The 15,565-nt window shown below is 46.9% G+C and overlaps 1 protein-coding gene across 6 annotated transcripts in view; it reads left to right on the top strand.

Moving 5' to 3' along the window:
* The window catches only part of LOC143927200 (ecto-ADP-ribosyltransferase 5-like), a 58,557-nt gene that overhangs the window by 24,856 nt on the left and 18,136 nt on the right, over nucleotides 1–15,565 (top strand). For 3 of the 6 annotated variants that reach the window (XM_077451183.1, XM_077451182.1, XM_077451181.1), the window contains 2 exons: nucleotides 1,883–1,959; nucleotides 4,876–5,566. In XM_077451183.1, coding sequence (XP_077307309.1) covers nucleotides 1,894–1,959; nucleotides 4,876–5,566 — 757 coding nt within the window. In that variant the 5' untranslated portion in view covers nucleotides 1,883–1,893. Of the gene's footprint in view, nucleotides 1–1,882; nucleotides 1,960–4,872; nucleotides 5,567–15,565 lie in introns of all 6 variants that reach the window. The other 3 variants (XM_077451180.1, XM_077451179.1, XM_077451178.1) reach the window with 1 other exon arrangement.

Below are 15,565 nucleotides of genomic sequence, written 5' to 3'. Positions count from 1 at the left end.
ATGAAGGGATCACACTATCCCTGTGCTGTGCTGACTTCCTCCTGGGGGTTCTTATTATGAGGGGATCACACCATCCCTGTGCTGTGCTGACTTCCTCCTGGGGCTGCTTACGGTGCTGCTGTCAGCGCTGTATGTCACGGTGCTGCTGTCAGCGCTGTATGTCACGGTGCTGCTGTCAGCGCTGTATGTCACGGTGCTGCTGTCAGCGCTGTATGTCACGGTGCTGCTGTCAGCGCTGTATGTCACGGTGCTGCTGTCAGCGCTGTATGTCACGGTGCTGCTGTCAGTGCTCTGTATTACGGTGCTGCTGTCAGATGCCTCTATCACGGTGCATGTGTCATTCCGGTATGTCACGCTGCTGGTGATCATCTCCTGCACCCTCTTCTTTGCCTACCCTGGTCCCTGACCTTCCCTCTCCTCCATTGCCTTCATTAGCTCCATAGTCCTGAATTGTTAGAACAATTTCCCAAATAAAATAAAAATGCTTGTAGTTATCGATCCCAAATTCACCTCATACATGTATTATGTCATTGTCCAGATGGTGGGACTACGTTTTACCCCCTAATAATTACCACGTGGCCGCAAATTCGACATGAAGGTTTGCAAAGTTCGCCTCCCATTGAAGTCAATGGGGCCCGCGGCGAACGTTCGGTTTCGCGAACGTTTGGGTCCGTTCGCATTTCGCTTTCGCGAAACGTCCCGTCGGAAGTTCGTCCATCACTAGCAAGCACTACCTTAAATCTATGGTTTTTTATTAACATAATTTGGTGTACGGTGGAAAATTTTCTTGTGTTCATACTACTTTGTATAAACGTTTATCATTTTTACTTGATTGCACTCAATATCCTTGAATATGGAATTGATAATAGTAAATGTATATTGTAATTATATTGATTAATTTTATGAACCAATTAATAAAAAAAAATGTTTTTCCCAATTGCTCACCAAATTTGATCTTATGGCACTAACGCACTTCATATAAAGTCCCACCTTCATTGCTCCTCCGAATATATCTTTACAGGGATGGAAACATAGGATTTTACTGAACCTTTGTTTCATTCAAAGTCCCATGGGATGGCAATGTCCCCAATTTTTCTTTTTTACCTGACATACACTGACCTACTTGACATACACTGACCTACCTGGCATGCACTGACCTACCTACCTGATATACACTGATCTACCTACCTGACAGGCAATGACCTACCTAACATGCACTGACCTACCTACCTGACATGCACTGATCTACCTACCTGACATGCACTGACCTACCTACCTGACATACACACACTGACCTACCTGACCAGGAGACATATTTCACATGTCCTGCAGCAGCTTAGGTCAGCCATGGTGTGCGAGGCAGCCAGAGAGGAGGAAGAGAGCCGGCCGACCCGTCCGAGCGAGGATTGATGTGGCGCGGTGGCCGCATTGTAATTCCCGCCTTCTGGAGCCTGCAGCACCTATGATGGATGTCACACATACCATGGTACTGCTATTGAACCAGTGGGACATTCATCATAGGCACTGCAGGCTCCGGAAGGCGGGACCTTCTAAGTGACTCGGCCGCACTCGGCAGCGCTCGGGATCAGAATGATCCCCGCTCGGCGGCAGACGGCGGCGGCGGCGCTCGGGGCTAACAACAGCACAGTGCCCACCCGAGACCCGGGGCTTTTTGGGGTCCCACTCGGGGCTTCAGCCACTGTCAGCCCCCCCCTGCCGATGCCACTGGCACTGATTCTAGCTACAAAAAGCATCTTGTAGTGGGTCGGAGTTTGGAGCCCCCTGGATCTACAGAACTGTTACTTGTAACTTAAAGAGACAATTGCAACCATTAATGTAGAATAATAATATATAACTTATTCTTTTTTTTTTGTTCCTGCAGATTATTGCAGAATGAGATTCCCTGCGAGTATACTGTTTAGTCTCTGGCTGATATTTGGGATTCAGTGGACACAAGCGGTATGTAGACTGAAGTAATAGGTTATTAAATACTTAAAAAAAGTGTAATTTACCATATTTGCTTGTGATTCCAGCAGTTTGTTTTCTGATAAAAATCGATGTAAGATATTAATATTAATCATATATTATCTTTACACAAGCCTTATTGTAAATTTAGAGCTGATATAAATGACCTTCTAGCTCTGTCTGTTTGGCTGTTTTATAGGAATAAAAGTTAAGACAGTGTAACACCAAACAAAAGGTGTTCATTGTCTTATGCCGCGTACACACGATCGCACATTTCGACAACAAAATCCATGTTTTTTTTTTTCCGATGTTGGCTCAAACTTGTCTTGCCTACACACGGTCACACAAAATTGGTTGGAAATTGCGAACGCCAAGAACGCGGTGACCTACGACACGTACGACGAGCTGAGAAAAATGAAGTTCAATAGCCAGCTTGGCTCTTCTGCTTGATTCCGAGCATGCGTGGCCCTTTGTGCATCGGAATTGTGTACACGCATCAGAATTTAAAACAACGAATTTTGTTGTCGGAAAAAAATTTGAGATCCAGATCTCAAATTTTTTGCGACGGAAATTCCGATGGAAAATGTCCGACGGAGCCTACACATGGTCGGAATTTCCGACAAAAAGCTCCCATCGAAACGTTTTCCGTCTGAAAATCCGAGCGTGTATACGAGGCATTACTAGGCATGTACTGGCCATTGAGACTACAGGGAGTTTCCCGGTGGGCCGATGGCTCAGTGGGCCAGTTTCAGTGACAAAGTAATGGCTGCGTGGCTCACCCTCAACTTCACGCAGTGATGTGAGAAAGATGAGAAAAATACAGAGAATAAGTGAAATAATAAAAGAGGGTAGTGAGGACTCCTTATGTTATGCTACTTATGTTTTTTTGCAAAATTACGTATAGTTTTATATACTGTTTTTGTGCTTGTTTGCAAAATTAAAGTGGGCTGGTCTGGATGAAGTCCAGGGCGAAATTTTTGTCCCAGTCCAGCCCTGGGCATTACAGTGCATTTTCTTTATAAAGCAGCCACAGCATGTGTAGAGAGAATCCTGTCCCCTGCCAGCATACTGTAGAGATGTACTCCTTTTTCTATTTGTGGAAGCAGTGACCTCTCTGCAGAGTTTGGGCACACCATCTGCTAAGTCAGACCTATAGTTCCGCAATCAGCAAAAGGAATGCTCTCTGCTGATTGGAGAGCTGTAGCTCTGACCCAACAGGAGGCGTGTCAGACTTCTACAGAGAGACCACTGCTTCCACACAGCAAGCAAGGGCTCTTCTCTGCAGCATGCTGGAAGGGGAAAGGCTTTTTACCCTAAAGAAAACCAATTGGAAGCCCTTGTACACACGGTCGGACATTCCGACAACAAAATCCATCTGATTTTTTCAGACGGATTATGTCCGAAACTGGTGTTGCATACACACGGGTCGAACAAAGTTGTCGGAAAATCCGATCATTCAGAACGTGATGACGTTCTTTCGTTAGGCCGGGACTACGTTCAGGCTAGTAGCCAATAGCTTTGGTCTAGGAATTTGATCTGAGCATGCGTGGCACTTTGTCCGATCGGAACATGTTGTCGGAAAATTTTTATATCCAGCTCTCAAACTTTGTTGGTTGGACAATCCGACGGAAAAAGTCAGCTGAAGCCCACAGACGGTCGGATTATCCGACAACGCGGTCCGATCGGACATTTTCCGTCGGAATCTCCGACCGTGTGTACAGGGGCTAAGGGTTCAGCCACTTTGTTGTGGCGCACCTGGAATGTAGTTAGCTGATTTAAAGTGGAAGTAAACTCCCCTATCGTTTTCAGCCAAGGAAGCTGCCATCTTTGCCTCTGTTTAATCTTCAACTGCTATGGTGCTGCACATGTGATTCATTATGACACCAGCCATTGGATGGCTTGATAGTTATGCTGAGAGCACAGCCAATGAGCAGTTAGAATTCCTGGCATGCCTTTTTTTTAAAGTGTTTAAATCCATGAGTTTACTTCCACTTTAAAGTAAATGTTCAGTTGGGCTTTAAAACTATTGTAACTGAGCAAGGAACGGTGGCACCTGAAGTGAAGGGGAGGAGCCAATGTGTGAATTGCAGCTTGAGTAACTGAGCTCAGCAACCAACAGGGGAGCCTGAAAAATGTACAAAGGAGCAAAGGGCTCAATTTTATTATATTTTATTATTATATATATATATATATATATATATATATATATATATATATATTATATTTATATTATATAATATTATATATATAATAAATAAATATTAATATGCACTATTGCAGATTCATCTGACTTATAAAGAAAAAAAATGAAATGAAAGCTCTATTATTAAATTTAGACCATAAGTAAGGGAACAAAGTATGTACAAAAATGGTATGGTCCCTTTCATAAGGGAGGGTGGCAGCCTAAAGGCCAGTGCTGACACTGACGGGCTTCAGACTTGTGTTGATTGCATCAGTTTGAGATGCTTCTGAAAATCTGGGGACCTGCATTTGACCTGCTTGCATCCCCATAGACTTATGGGGATGCAAGCAAACATTTCCCACACCGATATGTAAAAGCAGAAGCCAATTAGTCATCAGGTTATTGGGCAACGGGAGGGAAGCTGAGAACATGGGAAAAACTCACAGAGATACAAGAAGAACATACACATTCCATGCAGTTAACATTCATGGTAGAGATGGAACCCAGAACATCACTGTAAACCCACCAAGCCATCTACTAATGTGCCATGATAGAGTTTGAATAGTCTCCCGTAGTTGTAGAGGTTCTTCATGGGTGCTTTGATTATTTTCTATAGTCCGAAAAACATTCTAGTGGGTCAACTGACTTCTGACTATTCTGACCTAAAATTCTGCATGTACATGTATGACCGTAGCATGACCATAATAGAGTTATTCTGATCACAGCAGGTTTCCTATCTAACTATGAGTGACGGGGCATTTGATGATCAGTACGAAGGCTGCACAGAAGAGATGGAATATAAAATAAATTCACTACTTGCTGAAGAAAAAAAAAATGACCCAGAATTTAGTAGGACCTGGGATGCAGCTGAAGAGAAATGGAACACCACCAAGAAACCGAATCTACCGAGAGGCTTTCGGGATGAGTACGGCATTGCCATCCTGGCTTATTCCAACAAAACCAGCAACCTTTATTCGAACTTCAACATCGCAGTGAGAAATTATAGTAGCAAGGACACATTCCATTACCATTCTCTGCATTTCTTCATAACACGAGCCGTAGTGCTCCTCAGGCCGAGCTGTTGGAATTCAACATGGCTGGTATACAGAGGGTTGAAAAACATATATTTGGAATCAAAACAAATAGGGGAAAAAGTCAGATTTGGCCAGTTTGCCTCTTCATCCACCAGCGAGAAAGTAGCGAAGAACTTTGGAGACGACACGTTCTTCACTTTCACCAGCTTCTTTGGTGTTTCGATCAAAAATTTTTCCTATTTTACACAAGAAGAGGAGATTCTGATACCAGTAGATGAGGTTTTCACAGTGACCAACTTTACAAAGCAGGAAGGTAAAAACAGATTTGTCCTGAATACGACAACAAGAAGATGTCACTACTACAACTGTGACTACCTAAACATGGGTTAGTAAACTTTACTTGTTTGACAGTGTGCCTGGGCTTCCATGTGAAAAAAAAAAAAAGGATGAGGGTCCAAACATGGGCAATTTAAATTAAACATGATAAAAAAAGCTTTTGAGGTACATTGCTACATAGCTTGAAAAAAAAAAACACAAATCCATTGAGTTCAACCAATAGGAAAATTAGCAAATAAATTGTAAAGCTGCACCTACAAAACTATAAACCCACAGTTGATCTAGAGCTGTGGTCGCCAACCTTTGGGACCTCATGGACCACTAAACTCAAAATTTTGAATCCTGCAGATCACTCGGATCACTGACATGCATTTTTCATGCCTTAGGCGGCGTACACACGGGCGGACTGTCTGCCCAACTAAGTTCGTCAGACAGTCCGCTCGACAGTCCGCTCAAACTTTTGAATGAACGAACTTGCCCACACACGGCACTTTTTGAGCGGACTAATACGGCAGACTAAGTTCGCCGTACTAAGTCCGCGCAACTTTTGAAATGAACGAACTCGCCCACACACGCGGAGGAAAGTCCGCTCATTTCGAGCGCGTGTCAAGGTAGGCGGGGCCCGCGACGGAGACGTCGCGGGCCCTGCTGCCTGGAATGGACTTAAAGGGGAACCCCAACGCCAAAAAAAATCGGCGTGGGGGTCCCCCCAAAGTCCACAACAGACCCTTGTACGAGCACGCTACGCGGCCGGCCAGGAAAGGGGGGCGAGCGAGCGCCCCCCCTCCTGAGCCGTACCAGGTGCCCTCAACATGCCCTCATGTTGAGTGCCCTCAACATGGGGGGTGCCTTGGGTAAGGGGGGGCCACGCGGCCCCCCACCCCAAAGCACCTTGTCCCCATGTTGATGAGGACAAGGGCCTCTTCCCGACAACCCTGGCCGTTGGTTGTCGGGGTCTGCGAGCGGGGGGCTTATCGGAATCCGGGAGCCCCCTTTAATAAGGGGCCCCCGGATACCGGCCCCCCACCCTATGTGAAAGAGTATGGGGTACAATGTACCCCTACCCATTCACCTGTAAAATAAAAGTACCAAAAAAAAACACAACACACGAGATAAAATATTTTATTGCACAGCTCCGGGGGTCTTCCGTCTTCGGGGGTTTTGTCCCCCTCTTCGGTTCTTCTGCCGGGCCACCTTCTTATAGCTCTTTTAGAGGCGGTGGCCCCGTCTTCTGTCGCCGCTGTCGCTGTCGCCGCCTTCCGTTCTTCTTCTTCTTCTTCTTCTCCAGGAGATGTTGACACGACGCTCTCTCCGGCCGGAATGCCAGAGCCGCGCTGCGCGGCCACTTATATAGTGACAATGGGGCGGTGTCACATGGTATATGTCACATGGGTTGGTCACATGGGTTGATGTCACATGGGGACTATGACATCGTAAGGGGGCGGGGTCACCATGTGACCAACCCATGTGACAAATACCATGTGACACCGCCCCATTGTCACTATATAAGTGGCAGCGCAGCGCGGCTCTGGCATTCCAGCCGGAGAGAGCGTTGTGTCAACATCTCCTGGAGAAGAAGAAGAAGAAGAAGAAGAAAAAGGAGAACGGAAGGCGGCGGCGACGACAGCGACAGCGGCGACAGAAGACCGGGCCACCGCCTCTAAAAGAGCTATAAGAAGGCGCGGTGGCCCGGAAGAAGAACCGAAGAGGGGGACAAGACCCCCGAAGTCGGGAGAAGAGGCCGGCGGCGGGGAGGAAGAAAGCCGGACTCCTCCGCTAGCAAAAGAGCTAAAGAGCAAAAGAGCTACAAGAAGATAGCGGAGGAGTCCGGCGAGAAGACCCCCGAAGACGGAAGACCCCCGGAGCTGTGCAATAAAATATTTTATCTCGTGTGTTGTGTTGTATTTTACAGGTGAATGGGTAGGGGTACATTGTACCCCATACTCATTCACATAGGGTGGGGGGCCGGTATCCGGGGGCCCCCTTATTAAAGGGGGCTCCCGGATTCCGATAAGCCCCCCGCCCGCAGACCCCGACAACCAACGGCCAGGGTTGTCGGGAAGAGGCCCTTGTCCTCATCAACATGGGGACAAGGTGCTTTGAGGGCACGCGGCCTGGTACGGCTCAGGGGGGGGGGGGGCGCTCGCTCGCCCCCCTTTCCTGGCCGGCCGGGTAGCGTGCTCGGACAAGGGTCTGTTGTGAACTTGGGGGGTACCCCCATGCCGATTTTTTTCGGCGTTGGGGTTCCCCTTTAAGTCCATACCAGGCGGCGGGGCCCGCGACGTCTCCGTCGCGGGCCCCGCCTACCTTGACACGCGCTCGAAATGAGCAGAATTTTCTCCGGGCGGGAAAAGTCCGCTCATTTCGAAAGTACAGCAGACTGGCACACACACGGGCGGATTGTCCGCTGAAACCAAGTTTGAGCGGACAGTTTTACGGAAATTCCGTAAGACTTTGTTCGTCAGACTGTCCGCTGAAACAGTCCGCTGAAGCCCACACACGAGCGGACTGTCCGCTGAAACACTGTTCAGCGGACTAAGTTGGGCAGACAGTCCGCCCGTGTGTACGTGGCCTCATACACACAATACTTCAGCTCTCTGCCCCCCCCGATCATACTGCTGCCTTATACACACACAATACTTTGGCTCTCTGCCCCCCCCCCCAGATCACACTGCTGCCTTATACACACAATGCTTTGGCTCTCTGCCCCCCTCCCCGGATCACACTGCTGCCTTATACACACAATGCTCCAGCTCTCCACCCCCCCTGATCACACTGCTGCCTTATACACACAATGCTCCAGCTCTCCGCCCCCCCATCACACTGCTGCCATATACACATAATGCTCCAGCTCTTTGCCCCCCCCCCCCCATCACACTGCTACCATATACACACAATGCTCCAACTCTTTACCCCCCCCCCATCACACTGCTGCCATATACACACAATGCTCCAACTCTCTACCCCCCCTCCCCCTGGATCACACTGCTGCTTTATACACACAATGATCTGACTCTCTGCCCCCACCCCTCCCCCCACTCTTCATCACACTGCTGCCTTACACAGACTCATCATGTGCTCAAGCTCCCATAATCTGTGATCAGCGCTGCCATTGGAAGTCTTCTCCTTCTTCACCTTCCACTCTCTGCACTACTATCAGGAAGGGCATGCCAGTAGACAACATGGTTCCTCTAGGCAGCCTTCTGTGCCTTTCCATAGGCTAATTCATGTTCCATCTCCTACTCATAGGCATTTAGCTTAAACCTATGTGCATACGTGAATGCATATCGGCAAACACGTGCGCATACATGTGAATATCAGCGTGCTCACGTACACAGCTGACAGATGTTGGCACCAAATGGGCTATTTAACCACTTCAGCCACAAATCGCAATAAGAGTATATTGATTGGTTTGCGCAAAAGTTATAGCTTCTACAAAATAGGGGCTATATTTATGCCATTTTTATTATTATTATTTTTTCTTACTAGTAATGGCAGTGATCTGCAATTTTCAGCGGGGCTACAACATTGCAGCGGACAGATCGGACACTTTTGACACTTTTTTGGGACCATTGCCATATATACAGCAATCGCTAAAAATAGCCACTGATTACTGTATAAATGTCACTGGCAGAGAATAGGTTAACACTAGTGGGTGATCAAGGGGTTGAATGTGTATCCTAGGGAGTGTTTCTAACTGTGGGGGGATGGGACTGCTTGGAGGAGAAGACTGATCGCTGTTCATACTTAGTATGAACAGCAGATCTGTCACCTCTCTCCTGACAGAATGGAGATCTGTCTGTTTACATTGACAGATCCCCGTTCTGTCTCTCTCAGGAGCTATCGTGGGTGGACATTGCGGCCACTGGGCACGTGCATCGGCTCCACCATCGCGCCACAGGCGCGTGCCTCCTAGTGATCTTAAAGTGGGCAATGTACAGCTATGACAATTTGCCCAGGGGAGCCAACCAGCCACAGTATAACTGCGGTGGCTGGTCCTTTGGTGGTTAAACTGTGTCAGTGCTCTTGTCTTTCAGCCTCCTGTGACCCTGTGATTCTGTATCCTGATCCCAATTGCTGACCCGGCTTGCCTGACCATGTCCTGAACTCTGCCTGCATTGACCCTGGCTTGTCCTTGACCTCAGCTTCTGTCTGCTCCTTTGGCTTCTCTTCCACTGATTGGCTCTTGACTTGGCTTGTACCCAGACCATGCTCCTGCCGTCTCCTCTGTACTCCGTCCTGCCAGTGTATGACCCGGCTTACCCGACTCTGCTTTCTGACACATCCTGCTGTGCCCGCTGTCCTACAGTCTGCTATCAGTGCATGCCTCACCTGCCCACTGTCGCCAGTGCCAGCCTGCATCAGTCTGCCATCCACCAGCTGTCTACGGGCCTGCCTGCTTCTGTGAAGACTACTGACGACTCCCCTTCCCCGCTCTGCTACTTGCAAGCCTTATAGGCACTCATGCCACTCTGCACTCCTCTGATTTCTGTTTGCGTTACCAGGTGCCCCGAGTCAGTAAGAGAGGCCTTCCTCATCATTTCAGGCTCTGCTACCAGGTACGCGATAACTACACCCAGTGCCTCCCTCTGAGTTCACAATTGCCGGAACTACAGAGCAGGCATCGGGTATCAATGTGCACTGACAGTATTGACTGTCAGTGCACACTGAGAACAACAATGGAAACATTGGGCGGTATACATCTGCTACAATGTTGATTTTGGGCAGAACCCCTGCCCAAAATTTTCTCGTTAACCATCAGTGGTCCATGGACCACTGGTCGGTGACCGCTGATCTAGAGGAAAGAAAAATCCTCATAAATTATGGCCCAGTTTGCTCCAATGGTGGGAAAATAATCCTTCCTAATCCCTGAAAAATGCAATCATTCGGGGTCACTTAGATCCTTTCCTCAGGCTTCAATTGCATTAGATCTAGGTCATCCAGAAACCTTACATTTAGTAAATTCAGTTAGCCAATAAAGGGTATAACTTACAGGGTAAGTTCACTTTTTCATGAAAAAGGAAAAAGTGAACTAAATCCTCTCCTGGCAAACCCTCTGGGCCCCAATGCACCTAGCGGCCATGATTACCTTTGCCACCAGTGCAGCATGACCATGTAACTGCGCTGACCAATGAGAAGCACTTTTTTTTATTTTGGAACACCTTGCTGGAAATATAAACTTCAGATGTTCTTCTCATTGGTCAGTCTGGTCACATAGCTTGCCATTGCTCAATCATGAATGCTTACCATTATGAGCATTATGATTTAAACTCAATGAGGGGCTGTGTATTTTGGTATGGACCATTACAATAGTAGAACGGGATATCATGGCAGCTATGTGCAACTGGGAATGGAGGGGGCCGGGATATTTGGAGCTAGTTGATCTTTTAATTTTTCATGAAAAGTTGAAATTACCTTTCAAACTCCAAACATTCTGCATTATTCAAATGCTCACTATCAAGTACCTGGTGACAACTGGAATGTTGTGGAGGCCTCTCTTGCTTGCACCTCCTGCCCAACTCCTGAAGGTAGAGGCAGAGAGTGAGGGCATGGAGTAGCACGAGTGCCGGAGTAGCTAGCTGGTGAAGTCCGCACTTAGATGAATGAAGCTGGGGGTCGCAGTCCTAGGAACAGGATGCCAAAGCAGCTTGGCCCCAGACCAAGAGATGGTTGCAGAGCCGGTATGCAGACAGCGACCAGCGGCAGCCTGGTAACAAGCGACCGAGTCAGCAGGCATAGCAAGTCCAGGAAGCAGGCCAAGGTCAGTAACAGCCAGGCAGTGCAGTACAGAATCATCAGGCAAAGACCAGTAAACAGGCTTAGGTCAAAGAGATCGGTGAACAAGGTTAATGCAGGAGCAAAAGGAGAAGGAGGAGTCCAGGAGGAAGCCGGGTCATACACAGGTAAGCAGGTTCAATGGATCAGGTCACAAGAATACAGCTACAAGCTGAAGACTATTCAGCAACTGCTCATGGTGACAGGCCAGTTTAAATAGGCAGCTGGGCGCAAGTATGCACGCTAATTTGTATGTGCACGTGCGCAAATGCATATGCAAATGTACTCGTGAAAGTGAGCATGTTGAACAGGAATAGTACATCTTTGCCTAGAAGTATTAGCACTTGAACAATGTGCACACACACACGAATATTAGCATAAGCTTGCACTGGTTTTCTGGTGCTGGGAATCTGGTTTACCTTACACTCACACCATACAATATTACTTATTTGGACTAAAAACACTTACATTGCTCCACATCTCCATTACATAGGGTGAAGGTGTTATGTGGTTCACAGAAGATAGCTAGGAACACTGAGAACATTGTCTGAGATTTTAGTTCAATGCATAAAAAGAGACAAGGACACTGGGATCACGGCAAGAACAGCTGGTATTTTTATGTAATTGCATATAATGTATTTGGCCTACAAAAGAGAAAACAAATGTAATCACCCATCCAAGAACCAGTACAATATATTATGTTTTTCTTTTTGGGTTTAGATATCATTTAAGACAAAGGTCCAACAAGGACCATACTTGACTGGTTTCAGTTCTGTATAGTTGTCAAGGGTCATTTCCAGTGTCATACTCATCCATATTAATACAGTCTCGATCCCATCTGCAGTCAGAATAGGGATGTGACATCATAGAAGAGCACTGTCCATTTTGCCTCCAACTTCAGTTGATGAACCTTGTTGACAGTTGGGTTATGTTCCCGACACCCTTTAAATTGAGAAAGACACTTGGATGAGCAGTGAAACTTCCTTCACCAGAACTCAGGGAGGCAAATAGCTCTCCAGGAGAACCAATTCCTAATTTCAAAAAGCCCTTGAAGGGAAACAAATTCCGCAAAACTATGGACATCCCCTTAACTGTAATAATGGATACAGAAATGTTTGAAAAGCTTTATCCCCTTCCCGCCGAGCGTACGCAGATGTGCGTACTCGGCTTCCGGGGGTATACCGGGATGATGCCCGCACCTGCAGGCATCATCCCCAGGGCAGGACTTAGGGTGGTGGGGGCCCCTGGGCTTGAGTCACTTTCGGGCCCTACCTTCTATACATTACCGTATTTATTGGTATATAACAAGCACCCCAAGTTTAGGAGGGAAGTTTAAGGAAAAAAAACTTACATTTAAATTCTCATCAATGCAGCCTTATCAGTGTCCATCTGAAGCCTTGCCCATCTGCAGCCTTGTCCAGTGTCATTGCCATCTTGTCAGTGTCATTTTCAGCCTTGTCAGTGTAACCTTGTCATTTGCAGCCTAAAAATGAGTCCTGTATATCTTGGGTCTCGAGTCCTCTCGGCGGCTCTCGGGTCCTCTCGGCAGCTCTTGGGTCCTCTCGCAGTCCTGAGCGGAGCCAAGAGTAGCCGAGTGTACTCGGCTTGGCTCACAGTCATGCCCCGTCCCTGTGTTATGTCCATCAGAGGTCGGGACTGGCCATGACTGTGAGCGTAGTTGAGACAAATACACTCAGCTATGTATCTCGGCGGGGCCCCCTATTGGGCGGGGCCCATGGGCTTGAGCCCAGTCAAGCCCAATGGTAAGTCCAGCCCTGATCATCCCTGTACCTTTTTTTCAGCGGGCGATTGGCTTTCCAGCTATAACAACCGAAGCGGCTAAAAGCCACTCAGCTGTTATGCTGGAGGAGCGGGAGGGGACGTCGCCCCCTCCCGCCGCTGTTACCGGTGCTCCCGATCGAGATTCGGCGCCTCCGACTGCCAGGGAGGAACTGGAACTAAGCCGCAATCGGCTTCGTTCCAGTATCCCAATCGTAAACGCGGAAGCGACGTCATGACGTCACTTACCGTTTACTCGGCTGCCAATGGCGCCGGTTTTAAAAATATATACGGTATTCAGAATCGCCGTTTTCAGCGATCTGAATAGATTGAAGTGTAAAGGAGGGATGGGGGGTCTTTTAGACCTCCGATCCCTCCATAAAAAGTACCTGTCACCACCTATTACTGTCACAAGGGATGTTAACATTCCTTGTGACAGCAATAAAAGTGATAAAAAAAATTTTTTTCTTTTTTAAAACAATTTATTCATTTTCAAATAAAAAAAATAAAAAAAAATAATAATAATTTTTTTAAAGCGCCTGCCGTCCCCGCGAGCTCGCAAAGCAAAGAAAACGCATACGGAAGTTGCGCCCGCATATGTAAACGGTGTTCAAATCACACATGTGCGGTATTGCCGCGATCGTCAGAGCGAGAGCAATAATTCTAGTACTAGACCTCCTCTGCAACGCTAACCTGGTAACCGTAAAATTTTTTAAAGCGTCGCCTATTGAGATTTTTAGGTACCGTACTTTGTCGTCAATCCACGAGTGCGTGCAATTATAAAGTGTGACATGTTTGGTATCTATTTACTCGGCGTAACATTATTTTTCACATTATGCAAAAAAATTGGGCTAATTTTACTGTTTCGTTTTTTTTTTAATTCATGAAAGTGTCCCTTTTCCCAAAAAGTTGCGTTTAAAACACCGCTGCGCAAATACTGTGTGACATAAAATATTGTAACAATCGCCATTTTATTCTCTAGAGTCTCTGCTAAAAAAAATATATATATATAATGTTTGGGGGTTCCAAGTAATTTTCTAGCAAAAAATATGGATTTTAACTTGTAAACACCAAATTCCAAAGATAGGCTAAAGCCCCGTACACACGAGAGGACTTTTCAACATCCAAAGTCCGACGGACTGAGTCCGTCAGACTATTCGATCGTGTGTGGGCTGCAACGGACTTTTGATTCACCAAAGTCTGACGGACTTTAGAATATGGAACATGCTTCAAATTTTTCCGACGGAACTCCGCCGGACCCGGTCCCTTCGAAAAATTTGCTCGTGTGTATGCTATTCCGATGGACTAAAACCGACGCTAGGGCAGCTATTGGCTACTGGCTATGAACTTCCTTATTCGAATCCAGTCGTACGTCATCAAGTTCGAATCCGTCGGAGTTTAGTGTGATTGTGTGTGGCCAAGTCCGCTCAGCCGAAAAGTCCGTCAGAACTCTGTCGGAACTCCGGCAGAACTCCGGCAGAACTCCTTCGGAAGTCTGTCGGGCATAAGTCCTCTCGTGTGTACGGGGCTTTAGTCATGAAAGGGTTAAGTGTCCCTTAAAAAAATCATATGCCTTGGCAAAATCAATACATAATACATACAAAATACATAAGATAATGTGTACAAAAAAAATCACCAGTCCCCTTGACAAAGTTGACACATGGACAACGAGGTGCGTTGCGGAATATTTTTTATTTATTTTTTGTTTGCCAAAGAGTTTTACAGTTTTTTGAGGGACACCCAAAGCTCCTTATGCAATGTTTTATCCAAACTTTCTGCACACTCTAACGTTCTAACAATACAGAACACGTCCAGTTACACTTAACTAATAAAAGGACATAACCACATCGCACCCAGGCCAATTCTGACATTTCTCTCCTACATGTAAAATTCCTATTTTTTTTGCTAGAAAATTACATAGAACCCCCAAACATTATAATAGGATTTTTATATACAGCTTACCTGTAAAATCCTTTTCTTGAGAGTACATCACGGGACACAGGAGCTTCATTACATAGTGGGTTATATAGGCACCTCTGGTGATTGGACACTGGTTGACCCAATTAAAGAGAATTCCTCCCCTATATAACCCCTCCCATCAGGGAGGCACCTCAGTTTTGTAGCAAAGCAATAAGAAACCACGTAAAACCCAAGAGGGGCGGGAGCCCTGTGTCCCGTGATGTACTCTCAAGAAAAGGATTTTACAGGTAAGCTGTATATAAAAATCCTATTTTCTTGATCATACATCACGGGACACAGGAGCTTCATTACATAGTGGGATGTCCCATAGCAATGCTCAGGTTGAGGGGAGGGAGACACAGATCATGAATCTAGACCGCCAGGGACCTGAGGACCTAAACTGCAGCCTGCAGTACACTGCGCCCAAAGGCGATATCCTCCTGCCCTCTGACATCCACCTGATAGAATCTGGTGAATGTGTGGACTGATGACCAAGTCGCAGCCTTACAGATCTGAGCCAGGGAGGCCTGGTGAT

The sequence above is a fragment of the Lithobates pipiens genome, unplaced genomic scaffold, assembly GCF_037356315.1.
Source record: "Lithobates pipiens isolate NorthernLeopardFrog02 unplaced genomic scaffold, aLitPip1_a1.2 Scaffold_23, whole genome shotgun sequence".
In the NCBI taxonomy this organism is placed as follows: domain Eukaryota; kingdom Metazoa; phylum Chordata; class Amphibia; order Anura; family Ranidae; genus Lithobates; species Lithobates pipiens.
The sequence above is the reverse complement of the archived record's forward strand: the minus strand, read 5'-3'. Positions and strand labels throughout refer to the sequence as shown.